At 41.8% G+C, this 15,959-nt stretch overlaps 1 protein-coding gene across 2 annotated transcripts; it reads left to right on the forward strand.

The window, feature by feature from the left end:
* Positions 1 to 1,128: 1,128 nt before the first annotated feature.
* LOC115174799 (scavenger receptor class A member 3) lies at positions 1,129 to 14,343 on the forward strand. 2 transcript variants are annotated; one of them, XM_029733714.1, is made up of 8 exons: positions 1,129 to 1,294; positions 1,446 to 1,554; positions 5,285 to 5,320; positions 5,598 to 5,639; positions 6,184 to 6,303; positions 10,071 to 10,151; positions 10,621 to 11,664; positions 12,896 to 14,343. In XM_029733714.1, exons 2-8 carry the CDS (start codon positions 1,548 to 1,550, stop codon positions 13,339 to 13,341), a joined length of 1,776 nt encoding a protein of 591 aa, XP_029589574.1. In that variant the 5' UTR covers positions 1,129 to 1,294; positions 1,446 to 1,547; the 3' UTR covers positions 13,342 to 14,343. The 2 variants fall into 2 exon arrangements, with proteins under 2 accessions (XP_029589574.1, XP_029589573.1); XM_029733713.1 differs by having other exon boundaries at positions 1,129 to 1,554.
* The last annotated feature ends 1,616 nt before the right edge of the window (positions 14,344 to 15,959 follow it).

The raw sequence follows: 15,959 nt of genomic DNA on the forward strand, positions 1-15,959 counted from the left end.
CAACATTTTGTACAGTCACTGCATATTGAAAAACATCAGTAGAGCAGAATAAGACTAAAACAATCACAAAAATATGCTGAGAATGGACCAAAGTGGACAAAAGCAATGAAAGGGTTTCTGTTGGAACATATAGATGGACTCCATAGAGCAACTAGATCATTTACTCTGTATGGGCCCTGAGGTACTAGGAGAGAAGGAGCCAAGTAAAAGGTTCACTTAGAGGATAGAGAAAAATGAGCTAATTTAGCTAGGGTAATAATCTTAAAATTGTTCAGTGATGGGAGAACTTCCTCCTGCCCTGTCCAGATCCTCTCTGTACTTCCTCGGTCATCCGTATCTTGGTGACTGTTGATGTGACTACTGCCCATATGGTTCACAGAGAAGCATCTGCTCTTCCTCTGGTCTGGTGCAATAGTTCATCCTGCTAACATTCTAGCATCATGATATCATTGTTGGGAATAATTGATGCCATAGTTGGCATTGCATAACCCATGGCTAATAATGCACCCATATGGAGGGTAATTAGATGCTATTTGTTATTAATTAGGAAACTGCATACTGAGGAACTATTCCATTTAAATTCCAAAATAATATGCAATGATCAAAGAGGACTGTTGGTGATTTAATTTTAGCAAATGTACTTTCCTCCCTCATAATCAGGATAAAAGGTAAGGGTTTGTATTGGATGTAAGTTGGGTTGAAAATCCAATGTGCTGTAATAAGTCTACTGACAGATTACCTCATTCCATGACAAATTGATGGATACATTGTATTATAAGTCAATTAAGCTGATGTTTTGTCTTCTAAAGTGGTCTATAACCATTCAATGACATGGTTTCTGAAATGACTTGAGGTTTGCCTCTTTTCTTCTGGACATTAATTACCCCTGACATGTCAGACACGGAGAAAAGTATTTCATTTTAAACAGCGGAGAGAGGCCATAGGCAGTAAAGGTGCCCATTCCTCCATGTTAAAACATTTGTTAGCAATTAGCTTGAGCTGCAGAACGGACTTTCTGTGCACCCTCCTCCCCTCCCTCTTCTTTCCCTCTCTCAGTCCCCCTTCCATCTCTCTCCCTCCCTCTCCGTCCCTCCCTCTCTCCTAGTCATGTTTCCCCAAGCTGCAGATGGTTACTGTCCAAGGTATTAGTTTCTTCTGGCTCTGAGGGAGAGAGGCAGGAGGAGCAGCTGCCTTTAAGCAGACTAACTGTAGCATGTAGCCGTGTAGTCTCCATGCACTAATAGACCTAGACTGTTTAATGTATGTGAGCTGCAGTTCAAGTAAGAAGTTGCTGGTAAGAGAGAGAACCCATGCCTGAAGACTCTAGTTGTTTAGAGAAAAGTCTGGCTGGGTATATAGCAGTTGTAAATTAACAAGTCAGTCCTATGGATGACTGTCTACACTGTACATGTAAATTAGACACAGTTCTTCCGTTACTTGTCCAGGAGGAGACTTTACTGCAGAGAAGAGAGACTAGGACAGTCAGAGGCTGTTGTACGGACAACAACTTCTTCACATCCTCACCAAAGCTGCCTTGAAGAATCACCATGAAAGGTAATGTGGCTTTTGATTATTCTCTGTTGATGCTGTATTAGACTTCAGACTACTGCCTGCTGTGTAGGAATATAATACATTATGTAGGAGACTTAAAAGTGCACCGGTTGCACACAAATGTGCAGACAGCTTGCTTTTAAAGACCAGTACCTCTCAGGATCCAGTGAGAACGATGTGGAACATCCACCCTTATCAAAAGCTCTCCATTTTCAGTAGCCACACATTTGCTTTTGGGCTTCTTTTAAAAATCTTATTTGAGCCCTATTGAAAAGATAACATGTGAATACTAACTTTTGTCAACATTGCATGATTTAAGACTCTTAAGGGGCTTTGAAGAGGCTGAGAAATCTGAGGAGTCCTCTTGGAGAATTGGGGAGTAGCGACATGTGCCTTTAGCTTTGGAAGGTCTTATTATGTGTTGAGGTATTTACAGGGGAACACACAGGTAGGAGGTCTCCTCTTGTCTTGTTAGGAGCGTGCTCCATTAGTGCTGCTAAACATGCAGTCTAACACATTCCTAATGTAAAACAGGAAGGAGGCACCTCTGTAGTGGAAGCAGCAGGTGTGTGGTTGGCTCATATAGTACAGTAAAGTAGAAAGAACTCTGACTGGAGACACAGACTGCCATACAAGTATATGAATAGGACTGTTCAACACAGCACCTCTAATCTGGAAAGACAAATGTATTCCTTCGACATAGACATTCAGTCAGAATTATTTGGCACATGACAATGAAAGGTTGTTATTATAGAAAACTACTGCGATTGCAGGAGAGAAGTTCGTTAGACTACAGAACAAGACCCTTGTTGGTATTACTAGGCAGTTTCTATCATGAGATGTCCAAAGCGTTTTCCTGGAGAAAACAAGGGCATGTTTATAGTATAATTTGATGTCTAGTCAACTCTCTCACTCCAGTACAGATGAACCACAATAAAGGGGGGTGTTTGTGATCATTTCTCCATAACTTGGAGCAAGACTATTTGGATCAACACATTCCAGGCATTTCATTGCTTTGAAAGGAACCACGCATTCCCTTGTAAGTGCATCTAAAACAGTTGGATGGCAACAGTGGCTTGTGAAGACACTTGTCTTTATTAGTTGAGGCCCCTTTGGTTTTGGAACAACCCCATCTCGTGTCTCTGGTATTTGGGGTTTTAGATATTCATGTTAAAAGCTTTAAGTGAACTCCATTCAAGGGGACATTTCAAACAGTGCACTATAGAATTTGTTTTCAGTCTTGGCATTTGTTCATAACTTTCTCTTAGTTCACTGTGTATTTTACATGCACATTGGTGATTATTTAATATGCAGAACAAATGCATTGGGAATAGAAACATTGGGCCATGTCAGGCTGACGGAGGTTTCAGGTTAGACTATAGCCTATTATGCAGTCATAGCATCATTAGATATGGGTCAGCATATAGTTAGAGGTTTTAAAACATTACCACAGTTCAAGATCTATAGCACAGAACACGAGAGGTATATTTGGCAAGTACTACAGTGGACAGAGGGTTACATGGTCACTGCTTTATATACAGTATACACTGTTAAAACAGAGAACATATAATCAAATACACATTCCAAATGATCTATTTTGAAAAACTAATGATAGGTAGGGGTGATTTTATTTTTAGTAGAGTACGCTTGTTGTTTTTCCAGGCACATTCAAAGTGGCTACTTGGGTTCTTAGCTTAGCATTGCGAGTATGAAAGACTTTAGTAAGAAAATCTGATGGACATACCTGCTGGACACACTATTCAGAAATATCCCTCCCCCAGCATATACATTTGTCACGTTCTGACCTGTAAAGGTGTTATTTGTTAGTGTTTAGTATGGTCAGGATGTGGCAGGGGGTATTTTGTTTATATGTTTTGGGGATTGTTAGTCTATGTGTATAGACAAGGGGTGTTTGATTAGAGTGGTCTAGAGATTTGGTATATGTTCTATGTTAGGGCATTTTCTATGTTTATTCTAGTCACTCTGTTTCTATGTGCAGTTTTGTTCTTGACCTTCAATTGGAAGCAGCGGCTCCTCGTTGCTTCTGATTGAAGGTCCTATAATTAGGGGTTTGTTTGTATTGTGGATTGTGGGTAGTTGTATTCTGTTTTGTGCTTATCACCTGACAGAACTGTTCGTGTCGTTTCCGTTAATTGTGTACGTGTTTCATTTGTTTCTCCTTCTTCAATATTAAAAAAAGAAGATGAGTATATACTGTTGCGTCTTGGTCCTCCACACACGACACTCGTTACAACATTATTGTATTACAACGTTTTTGAAGAGGACACTCCATTCATGAAGATTTTTCCTCCAAATGCACCTGTGCTCATATTTGCAATGGAACACTGGCTCTACATAAACGTAAAACCCACCACATTTAAATAACTTTCAAAGCTTTTCCATTCTAATGACCACTGACCAATAGTGCCCTCATCTGCGTGCCTGATTCTATCTTAAAAACACGTCTGGTGATTATGCTGATGAAGTGCTGCAGTGGCCTCGCAGGCAGGCAGTGGTCTGCACTCTTCTGTGTAGGTTGGAGAGCTAGAGTTTCTGATTGACGTGAGAGTCATGTTTTCCAAGGAGGGTAATGCGGGGCTTTAGACAGGGAGGGCAGGGCGGCCGAATCGTTTCCTCCGTTGGCAGAGCCAGGAGAGCAGTGGAGGACCAGGTTTAGCTTAGAGCCATCTGTATGGCTGACAGGGAAATGTAAAGTCTGAGGCCTGCAGCAGGCAGCTGGGCCCATTCCAGACCTCTTCTCACTCCCTTTCACTGGTCCGCACATCTCAGCATTTCAGACTCAGCCTCTTCATCTGGCCTGACTTCAGCTGCTCTAGCAGGCAGCACACAAACACCCTCACCTCAGAGTTCACTGCATTCCTCTCACCCTGCATGCAAAGCACAGCACAACCCAGCAGAGATGAAATCTCCAGAGCTGGAAAAATACAGCATCATCAGCTGAATTTAATATTAAGGGAAAAAGACGGTGATGAAAAATACTGAACAGAGACTCAACTGAGTGATGTTCTTTACTTTTGGGGCTCTTGTACCTCAGTAAGAGATCTGTGGACTCTAATGGTATGAGCAGTTCTAGGCTACAAACTTCAGTAATCCTTCAGATGATCATTAATCAATTGAAGGTCCAGTGTACAGGTATGCACTGTGGTTCAGCAAATTAGATACAGTAACGTTATAGCTCTGTCAGCATTACCAGTTCATTTGTGCCCAGCAAGAGGCCATTTAAACCCAAATTCAATCCAAATGCAGGTCTTGGCTTGATGCTTCTCAGTCTGCTGTGGCATCAGTCTGCTGTGTCCCACTGGCCTCTCTACCACATTGAACTGGAAATGGGTGACGCCACTACATCCAGCCCTGCTAGCAACACACACAATCAGCCTCACTCTGGTGTTTCATATTGTGCTGCTATGGGGCCCTTTATCTGACAGCTCCTACATACTTACTAGACCAAAACAATCCCTATTTCAATTCGCATAATTATGTTTCTATAAGATGGCAGCCAAGTATGATCTCACGCTCATATTGAGCCCCGAGTTGAATGTTTTGTGTCTTGGTAGAGGTGGCTGCGGGGGCGTATTCAATTTCGCTTCCTATTTAACCATTTTTGAGCACTGTAATAAAATGTGTGAGTTGTTCCCCCAAGAAAGCGTCAAGTTATAGACTATTGACCTTATTCTGTGAACATGCATTTCAAGTCTCTCCATCTGTTTTCCAGAAAGCTATTCTGGATACGAGAACCAGCTCTTTAAAGGTGAGGATAAACATGCGTGTCAGTTTCCTAAACTATCCTCTAGTCCTTGGCCAGAATGGTGTGACAAATCTGTTTGTTGATATCCTGGCTTTGGAAAATCTAGTAGGCCTATTGCATGCCTGTATGGTGGAAGTAGTTGGATTAAGGAGAGGGTTAAGGGGCCCAGTAGGAAGCTGTGTTTAAGTAAAAAGTGAGTGAATGCTGGCATGAGCTGAGCTTGTGTGATGGTATCAGACATTTCCATAACAGTGACTAATTTTTCTTCTCTGCTTTTCAGAGGATGATCTTACTGGGGAGGAAGAGATGCCTTCCTTCAGAGGTGAGAAACATGGCCCTAATTCTACAACACACGGACATTTTATATTGCTATGCATTTTTGTTTATGTGCCTTGTTATGTGGCTAGGCAACAAGACTTATTTGGGGCAATCGAGACGGCACTTTCTTTTTATGGAGTGGTTTTGAATATTGTTTTGATGTTAGTCATAAGTCTACGACAAAGTCCCCTAACAACAACACTTTGAACAATAACGTCAGAATATCCATCTAGGGCGTGTTGTGTGCACACTGGGCTGTGTGTACAGGGTTTGTGTGTGTAAAGACCTGCGTGTGTCTGCATACAGTACACCTGTGATCACTGCTTTGTTTATATGCGTGCATTGTACATCCGTTTCAGATATCCCTCCTCAGTCCTTCTCCACACAACTTCAGCAGCTCTGCTGACCAAAACCAGACGCTAGTCCAGTAATTAGTCATGCACAAGCCACACAGTGTCAGGGTTAAGACAGGTATTTCCCTTCCTCTCTGCCCTCTAACCAGCTGATGTTATGTAAGAGAGCCTAGAGCCCCATGCTTCTGATTGCAGGAAGAACCAGACGTGGCTGTGTGAAATGCCAGAAGACATATTCTCTGCAGCTGGCCGTCAAAGTGCTATACGGTTTCTTTGTCTTCCTGATCATAGCAGTGGTAGTGCTGGCATCACTAGGTGAGTAACTATGATATTACACCACCGTTCCAGTACAGTGGTTATGCTCTTGGTTATCCTCCATGCCAGGGACATTTATGAGTCTGTTAATAGCTTGTATTGTACAAATGTGAATAGTTATTGTTTTCCACGTTGTGCTTTTTATAGGATTATGATTGCAAGGCCACTAGGATACAGGAACGTGTGTATTCATGTTTTTAATCCCTGGAATAATATGTCCGTAATAGTAGTTGAATTGAATCACACTGAGAGAACTTGGAAAAGCCTCCCTGATTCCTGCCCCTTTGGGCTGTTGGGCCCACTTTTACACCACCGACTTTGGTTGGGTTTGCTATATATACACTGAACAAAAATATAAATGCAACATGCAACAATTTCAAAGATTTTACTGAATTCATATAAGGAAATCTATCAATTTAAATAAATGCATTAGTGTTAATGGAATTTTATATCTTAATTATAATAATTAGCAATCAATAAGCCTTGACTAATCCCCAGGGTTTGTAAGACACTGGGTTTAAGAATAATTAGGCAAGGACTCAGCTTTCTGCAAAAGGTTCATTCGGTTTTATTCAGAGAACGTTCTGAGGTCCAAATAACAAAATATCATTATATACCAGGCTCCTCATTTACACACACTCCTCCACACACAAACAGTAGATAACCTACTCACATACATACACACAAATATTAGATGTATGTTTCACTCCCCGGATTTCTCACAACCGTTAATCACTATCCAGCGCTGCCTGTTCCTTTCCCCCGAGATTAGAGAAACCTTGGAGATACCTCCCTGCTAAAAACACACACACACACACACACACACACACACACACACACACACACACACACACACACACACACACACACACACACACACACACACACACACACACACACACACACACACACACACACACACACATTTTGTCCCGGCCTTCTACTAGACCTTATGGGACTAACCATTCAGTACATTAATTATTCATTATCCATGCTACATAACTACTAATTAATAATGGATTATTGATTCATTTACCTTTATTAGATCATTCTCTTATCAATTAGGCCCTAATCTATGAATTTTATATGACTGGGAATACAGATATGCATCTGTTGGACACAGATACCTTAAAAAAAAACATAGGGGTGTGGATCAGAAAACCTGTCAGTATCTGGTGTGACCACCATTTGACTCATGCAGCACGACACATCTCATTCGCATAGAGCTGATCAGGCTGTTGATTGTGGCCTGTGGAATGTTGTCCCTCTCCTCTTCAATGGCTGTGCGAAGTTGCTGAATATTGGCGGGAACTGAAACACGCTGTCGATCCAGAGTATCTCAAACATGCTCAATGGGTGACATGTCAGGCCATGGAAGAACTGGGCCATTTTCAGCTTCCAGAAATTGTGTAAAGATCCTTGCAACATGGTGCCGTGCATTATCAGGCTGAAACATGAGGTGATGGCGGCAGATGAATGGCCCGACAATGGGCCTCAGGATCTCGTTACGGTATCTCTGTGCATTCAAATTGCCATCGATAAAATGCAATTGTGTTCGTTATCTGTAGCTTATGCCTGCCTGCCCATACCATAACCCCACCGCCACCATGGGGCACTCTGTTCACAACATTGGCATCAGAAAATCACTCACCCACCGGTACAGTTGAAACCGGGATTCATCCGCGAAGGGCACACTTCTCCAGTGTGCCAGTGGCCATAGAAGGTGAGCATTTGCCAAACGAAGTCGGTTACAATGCCAAACTGCAGTCAGGTCAAGACCCTAGTGAGGATGACGAGCACGCAGATGAGCTTCCCTAAGACGGTTTCTGACAGTTTGTGCAGAAATTATTTGGTTGTGCAAACCAACAGTTTCATCAGCTGTCCGGGTGGCTGGTCATAGACGATACCGCAGGTGAAGAAGCTGGATATGGAGGTACTGGGCTGGCAAGGTTACACGTGGTCTGCGGTTGTGAAGCTGGTTGGACGTGATGCCAAATACTCTAAAACAACATTGGAGGCGGCTTATGGTAGAGAAATTAACATTAAATTCTCCAGCCACAGCTCTGGTGGATATTCCTGCAGTCAGCATGCCAATTGCACGCTGCCTCAAAACTTGAGGCATCTGTGGCATTGTGTTGTGTGACAACATTTTAGAGTGGCCTTTTATTGTGTACAGCACAAAGTGCACTTGTGTAATGATCATGCCGTTTAATCAGCTTCTTCATATGCCACACATGTCAGGAGGATGGATTGTCTTGGCAAAGGAGAAATGCTCACTAACAGGGATGTAAACAAATTTGTACACAAAATTTGAGAGAAATAAGCTTTCTGTGCATATTTTTGGGATATTTATTTCAGCTCATGAAACATGGGACCTACATGTTGCATTCACATTTTTGTTCAGTATAATAACTAATCTAATAAAGCTGTATTAAATCCAGATTGTTGAATTAGCCATTTAAGGCCGGGACGTGGAGTTCCTGCAGGTATTATGTGTGCTCCGCTTCAAGCTCCGCATTCCTCCACAATCAGAACCTGTTCTCTTTAGTCATGCTTGACTTAACAATGTGCTGTACACTAACAGCTGAGAGGGAGATTTGGTTCAAGCCTTCAGGGTTTTTTTCTTTAAAATATGAAATAGGGACATTTAATTTCCAACAAGGATGGAATTAACATACAACTTCAATCTGATTTGCCATTTCTTACCTGACTGACAACGTTTTAAGTGCTTACAGATGTTACTTGCATTTAGGCAAAAATATTATTGAGATTCAAAACGTTACATCTCTTTTTCACAGCAGCCCAGAGCTCCCTTAGGGCTATTGTGTAATTCCAAGAGCACGGATACAGAGGGCTGGGATCCCAACACCACCGTGGCACCGTGTTTTATTGGCTGGAGCAGGGTCTGCTTGAGTTCATGTCAACGCAGAGCACAGCAATACTGAGGCAAAACAAAACAAGAACAAAGCACTGTAAACTTTAATTGTGAAATGTCCGAAATTGTGTTTGGTTTAAACTCCCCAAACATTGAGCGAGAACAAAAACATGGACCCATAAATGTAGAGATGTCCTTATCATGCAGCACATCTGTTTTACATTGTTCAGAGTCCCCAAGAATTTGTGTTATATAACAACAAAAAAACTCACAGTAGAACCTAACCAACCTCTCTCTAACTGGCAGACATGATTATAATAATAAGAATTTCAAGTCCACCAGTACACCAGGAGAATGCCAATTAATGTTAAGAGGCTGTGTAAAATCAACGTCCCTGAGACCTAATGCACTATAACAGGTGGTATGTAGAGGACATATGGAATCGCTTGTGAGCAAAAACAGACTATGACACAACTGTTATTAATCCCCAGAGTCAAGGATTAGGAAATGATATGCAACAAGGAGTCCTTAAAAGTGTGCTTTAAGCACGGTTGTTGTTCTTCTGGGAAATATAGTTGACTGGGAGGTAACCTGCTGTACAAACCATTTCCATTATTTGTGCTGTACTTTGTAATGGAAACAAACTGTGTTGTTGTTATTGTAAAACAAGGTTCAGGACGGCATCTTAATTCCATTCAATGATGTGTATTGCTGAGTGCTGGCATGTTTCGGAGCAAGGGTTTTTATCAAAGGAGTGGTGTTGTCACTAACTTCATTTGGGTCATAGTCTCAACACGTATTAATTAAGTCTGTATCAATACCTACATAGAGAGGAACCTCCATTCTCATTATTCTGAAAGTCGAATTTACATAATGATCTTTGTCTTATCAGTATTTAGGAAGGTCGACAACTTATCAGAAGAGGAATCCTTTTATCATAAGAAGATCACTAAGGTCCAGGAAAGTATACAAGGTGAGAGAGCGTTATTAATCATGTGACAAAATGTGCTGTGCAAGCAGAGCCTCCCAATGTGGCTGCTGACAGAGAAGTCAAGAAGTAAACAATGACTAATATAGCATACTGGACATTTCTGCAGATTTACAAAATATGTCTTTTGCCGAAAGAGTCGTCTCTGTTTAAAATATGTCACCCATTGAGTGTAACTGTATGGGTGATTGAGTTTGAAGTCTGAGCAAATAAGGATCTGCTCTTCAAGCTTAATGGCCTGCCTCCTGTGCTGTGTCAACTCCCTGAAGAGACAGAGCTCAGGCTATGACTTCAACAATGATCTACTACAGCTGCCTCCATTGGCCCATCATTTATGGAAGCACTGCAGCTTCCATGTACTTCAGTCGACTAGAATTGACACATAGATAACTCTGACCTTGACTTAATGATCAATGAACTGATCATCATAACATTGTTATCTCTTCTTACCCAGATCTCAGCACTACCAGAAACTGCTCTGACTGCTTCGACATGGCCCACTTCAGCGAGGAGATCAGTAGGCTGAAGAGGGAGTTTGAGGATCTCCAGAAAATGATCCTGGGACAGGAGCAGGTCCTGGATCAGGCCTCCCAGACCCAGCAGACCCTGAAGGCAGCCAGAAGCAGGATGACCCGAGACATGCAGAACTACTCCCTGTCCATCAGGCTCATCAACCAGTCCCTGGAGCGTTACTTAGGCCAGGTGGACGGTTGGAAGGCGGTCATCACCGAGACGGACGAGAGCATGAAGACACTGTCTCAGGATCAGTATGATCTCAAGGCCACCGTGAATCAGGTCAATACCACGGTGGCCCTCAACTCCTTGTGGATGGACGCCCTGCAGAGGAAGACCAATGAGGAGACATTGGTCCTGCAGAAGATGACGGCGGACTGGCAGAACTACAGCCGGGTGTTGAGCGGTCTGAAGTCCAACTCAAGCACCACCACTCAGACGGTGAGGAGCATCCAGAGTGGGATCTCGGCCACACACCAGAGGATCAGCATGAGCTCGGAGATGGTGCACGACCTCACTCTGCAGGTGATGAACCTGCAGATGCAGCTGGATAACGTCACCTCCTTCATGGACGAGCATGAGGAGAACATGCACGACCTCCACTACCACTCCAAGTACTACCAGAACCGGACGGGCGAGAGGTTCATCACCCTGGATGCTCGCATGGACTCCATCGAGATGGAGATCGACACCATCTCATCCAGCATCAACGCCACGGTGAGCCACGTGCAGAGCATGTACAAGTACATCAACATCGAGAGCACGTCATGCCAGACGCGGATGGGTAGCCACACGGAGGACCTGCAGAACCTGAACAACACGGTGCTGCTACTGATGCACCTGGCTGTCACCCTGAGGCAGCAGTACATGCTGCTGAGCGTCCGTCTAGACGTGGACGCCAGGAACCTGTCCATGGTCATGGAGGAGATGAAGCTAGTGGACACGCACCACACCCAGCTCATCCAGAACTTCACCATTCTCAAAGGTACAGCAGACATGTACAGCAGACATTGCCAAATGCACTTTTGTTAAAAGATCTTTGTTTAAAACGTGTCAAAAGCGTTCTACAGAGATGCTGGCCCATGTTGACTCCAATGCTTCCCACAGTTGTGTCAAGTTGGCTGGATGTCCTTTGGGTGGTGGACTGTTTACTGTGAAAAACCAGCAGCATTGCAGTTCTTGACACAAACCGGTGCTCCTGGCACCTACTACCATACCCTGTTTAAAGGCGCTTACATTTTTTTGTCTTGTCCATTCACCATCTGAATGGCACACATACACAATCCATGTCTAAAGAAGTATTTTTAAGCCTTGAGACAATTAAACCTGTCTCCTCCTCTTCATCTACACTGATTGAAGTGGATTATATTTATTTTTACAAATAAAAATAAATAAATAAAAATACAATTAATGACAAGACAACCATAACAACTGAGCACAATGTACTTTTTGTTTTTTAACTAGACAAGTCTGTTAAGAACAAATTCTTATTTTACAATGATAATATTCTTAAATAGAACTCTAGTTGACTTTGTCAAAGAAATATGCCTTAAGAGTTTCCCAACACTCCCTCTTGCTTTGCATCTCCCACTTTCTTTAATGCCGTTACATTTTCTGATTTCTAATAGCAATTGTACTTTGAAGGATAAATAGGTGTCAACATTTATTTTTTTAAGGTTTGGTTGTTAGAGATTTAGAATTTTACGTTTTGAATATGAATATTTTACCTAGTAGAATTATTGTGTTGTTAATTGGAGGATTATGGACATTGAGGTCACCAAAGATGATAAGCTAAGGGTTAATATGTAGTTTGATGGAGTGATGGGAAAGCCAGCCTTGAAACTGTAGCTAAAATAAGCTCACTGTCGGACAGTACCAATACAAATGCATTATGTCTTCTTCTTCATGACAGAGTCTGCATTTAAGAGTTATGATCAATACCCAATACTCTTTGTTGACAGAATTGCATAGAATATCTTTAACTGAAAGGCTCTTGAGTATGTACTGTATCTATTTATGTTTTGTATGTGAGACCTGCTTTCATGGTATTCGGTTGTCAAAGATACGGTATCTTTCCAATATGTTTGAAATTTGTATGGAATTGCAGATAGGTTATGGAAATTCAAAGTACATTTCAGATTTTACCTTTTTTTGTATGCATTTTGTATCCTAACTGCTGTCACCTGTGCGCACTAACACTACTCTTCTCTTTACAGGTGCACCAGGCCCACCTGGTCCAAAGGGGAACAGAGGGGAAGGAGGAGGCAAAGGTCCAGTTGGCCTGACAGGAAACAAAGGAGACAAGGGCCCAGCAGGGAACCGTGGTCCTCTGGGAGAGAAGGGCCCTATCGGGCCTAAAGGAGCTCAAGGGGAGCCAGGACCAACAGGGGCCAGAGGCGGAGTGGGTGTCAAAGGGGTGAAGGGTTCTCTGGGTCAACCAGGCCCACGTGGCGAGAAAGGCGAGAAGGGAGACATGGGTACTATTGGTAAGGATGGAATACCAGGTCCCATAGGGCCACTGGGAATACAGGGCCAAGCAGGGCTCCCAGGGCTCCATGGGCTGCCTGGCCCAAGAGGAAAGCCCGGGCCTGTTGGTCCACACGGGCCTCCCGGAATTCCTGGCCAACCAGATCTGCCAGCTTACCCAGACACGGTGTCTTGAGGGGCCTCTGGTGTCTGATCACAACAAGGACAGGACGAGCCTCCATTGGACATGGGGAAGTACTGGCAGCCTGGCAAAGGGATGGAGGATGATTGAAGAGGATGGAATGAATGGAGCATGGAAGAGTTCACTCTCAAGCGTTCCCCTTCATGTTACTCCATTGTTTTCCTTGGACACTCAATGGACACACCATTGAGCATATACACACAGCCCATGTTCAGGTATGAAGGGGTATAAAGGAGACATTGATAACAAGATAACAAAAAGACTTGAGTTTAAAAAGATGCATTGCAAGTTGTCAGTATCATATACAGCTGAATGTATGTTAGAAGGAACCACAGCACTATCTTGGGGGCTTCATAAAGGTCTAGGTTTACAATGCCATGCACTTTCATGACGGTAGAGTTAAATAACAATAGATTTTTACACTAATTTGTGAAACATTAACACGTGAAATTCTATTCAATGGAGCTTATTGGTTTTATAAAGTGTAGAAACTACAGTCAGTTTTTATGTGTTTGCTTTTGTATCTTTTATGTTTCGGAGCAGGTTCTCTGAATACTGACTGAAGTTGAGATGATTCAACAGGTCATAGAGTGTAATGGTAAGGGATGAATGAAATTGCTGAAGAACCAAAGGTATCTGCCTGGGTACACAACTATGGATGTATTGTATGTTAGTCAGTAATTGAACATTTCCTGAATGACTTAAAGGGTACGGTTTTGAAATATAGATATTTTTACAAGATGTATTTTTGGTTTTATGCCAACAATTTGCCATGTTATATTCAAGTGTTTTCAGATTTTCAAGTGTAGGTAATATACACCATTTTTGTTGTGTTTCCATTCATAATCATCTCCGCACATAATCAGAGTTGTGTGATGATCTGTGCATTTTAATAGCAAATAGAAAACAGAAAAAAGTTAAAATGATAAGAGACGCTATTTTTGTAAACTTGTGTCATTCTTATAGATGTTGAATAAATGCTACCATTCTACTTCACCAAAGTGTATTGACATTGCGCACTCACAAGTTCTGCTATTCTTCAACATATTTGAACTTTAAAAAGGTTCATGTAAACCTATTTTGAACTATCACTCTATGTGTGGTAAAAGGCTCTGATGTAGCTGCCAGGAGAGTCAATAAGGGTTCTAGTCGGTCCAAGATGTTTGGGCTATATTCCGCACAGAATATTAGCTGTGGATATTATGGCTTCAAATGACGTGCTAGTAACATGTAATCTCCATAGGTAGAAAGTACTTAAGTAAAAGAATCTTTAAAGTACTACTTAAGTAGTTTTTGGGGGGTATCTGTACTTCACTATTTATATTTTTGATTACTTTTACTTTAACTCCACTACATTCCTAAAGAAAATATGTACTTTTTACTCCATACATTTTCCCTGACACCCAAAAGTACTAGTTACATTTCAAATATGCTCAGGCAGGACAGCAATATGGTCCAATTCACGTACCTTTCAATATAACATGTTGTTATCCCTACTGCCTCTGGTCTTGCAGACTCACTAAATACAAATAATGTGTTTGTAAATTAAGTCTGAGTGATGGAGTGTGCCCCTGTCTGTCCGTAAAGAAAAAAAATTTGTGCTGTCTGGTTTGCATAAAGGAAAAATATTTATGTATATGTTTTCATTAGTCCACTGTTGATACAGTCCCAACATGCTTTGTATGTCAGCAGTCAAGTTAAAGATATTGCATTTTGCATCATCATGACTGTTGACATGCAACACATTTTGGCTTTGTATCAACAATGGACTAATGAAAAAAAGACAAAAAAATTGTTTTTGAGTGGATTTTCCCTTTAATATCAAGTATTGAGTACTTTTTCCACCACTGTACTTAAGTACACTTAAAACCAGATACTTTTACTCAAGTAGTGTTTTACTAGGTGACTTTCTCTTTTACTTGAGTAGTTTTCTATTTCCACCACTGCCATTCTGTCTGCTTTGAGACATGCAAGGTCTCGTGAGATCTGAGGGACATGAACTTTAACAAAAACGTTGCCTAAAATCCACCCAAATCCCATATTTTTGTGGTTATACGGATTTGCAATGTGTGGAGGGATTCCACAACTTTAGATTTTCACCTCATCAATATTACAGTGGGAAACAGATTGTAAAATGAAAAAGCTTTAAAACCTGAAGACAATATGAAAAGACTGCAGCGTTTAAATTTGAGAAGGTGTGTCTGATTTCAATGGCTGGTTGTGTAAAGACAATGTGTTAAAATGGCTTCTCTTTCATATGTTACTGGCACATGTGGTGTGCAAGCCGCCACAAGATATATGACCTCCAGCAGCTTTTCAAAACCATTACCACATGTACAACCATACATCACTCACAGTCACAGTGTGTAGGGAGAGATTTTGGCTTGATGTGTCTTTAAAAATTGCATATTTGGGCAGAAACAGTTTTATCGACAGTCAATGTGGAGCCAGGATTATCAGTCACACAGATGCTGTCTCTGACTACAATGTTTGTGCCCTCAACTGGTCATGGCTCTTATCATTGCAGTTTTACAATAACCATTGTTAGTGCTGCAATAACTAACCTCTACCGTAAATAAAGCACATTAAGCAAACATACACTGGAACGTTTA

Source organism: Salmo trutta, chromosome 35, assembly GCF_901001165.1.
Source record: "Salmo trutta chromosome 35, fSalTru1.1, whole genome shotgun sequence".
Lineage (NCBI taxonomy): Eukaryota > Metazoa > Chordata > Actinopteri > Salmoniformes > Salmonidae > Salmo > Salmo trutta.

Bases quoted from the DNA above. Each gene is read 5' to 3' on its own strand.
- LOC115174799 (XM_029733713.1), top strand. The intron at 5,640-6,183 runs GTGAGAAACATG...TTCTGATTGCAG, and splicing joins AGAGATGCCTTCCTTCAGAG to GAAGAACCAGACGTGGCTGT. The intron at 10,152-10,620 runs GTGAGAGAGCGT...CTTCTTACCCAG, and splicing joins GGTCCAGGAAAGTATACAAG to ATCTCAGCACTACCAGAAAC.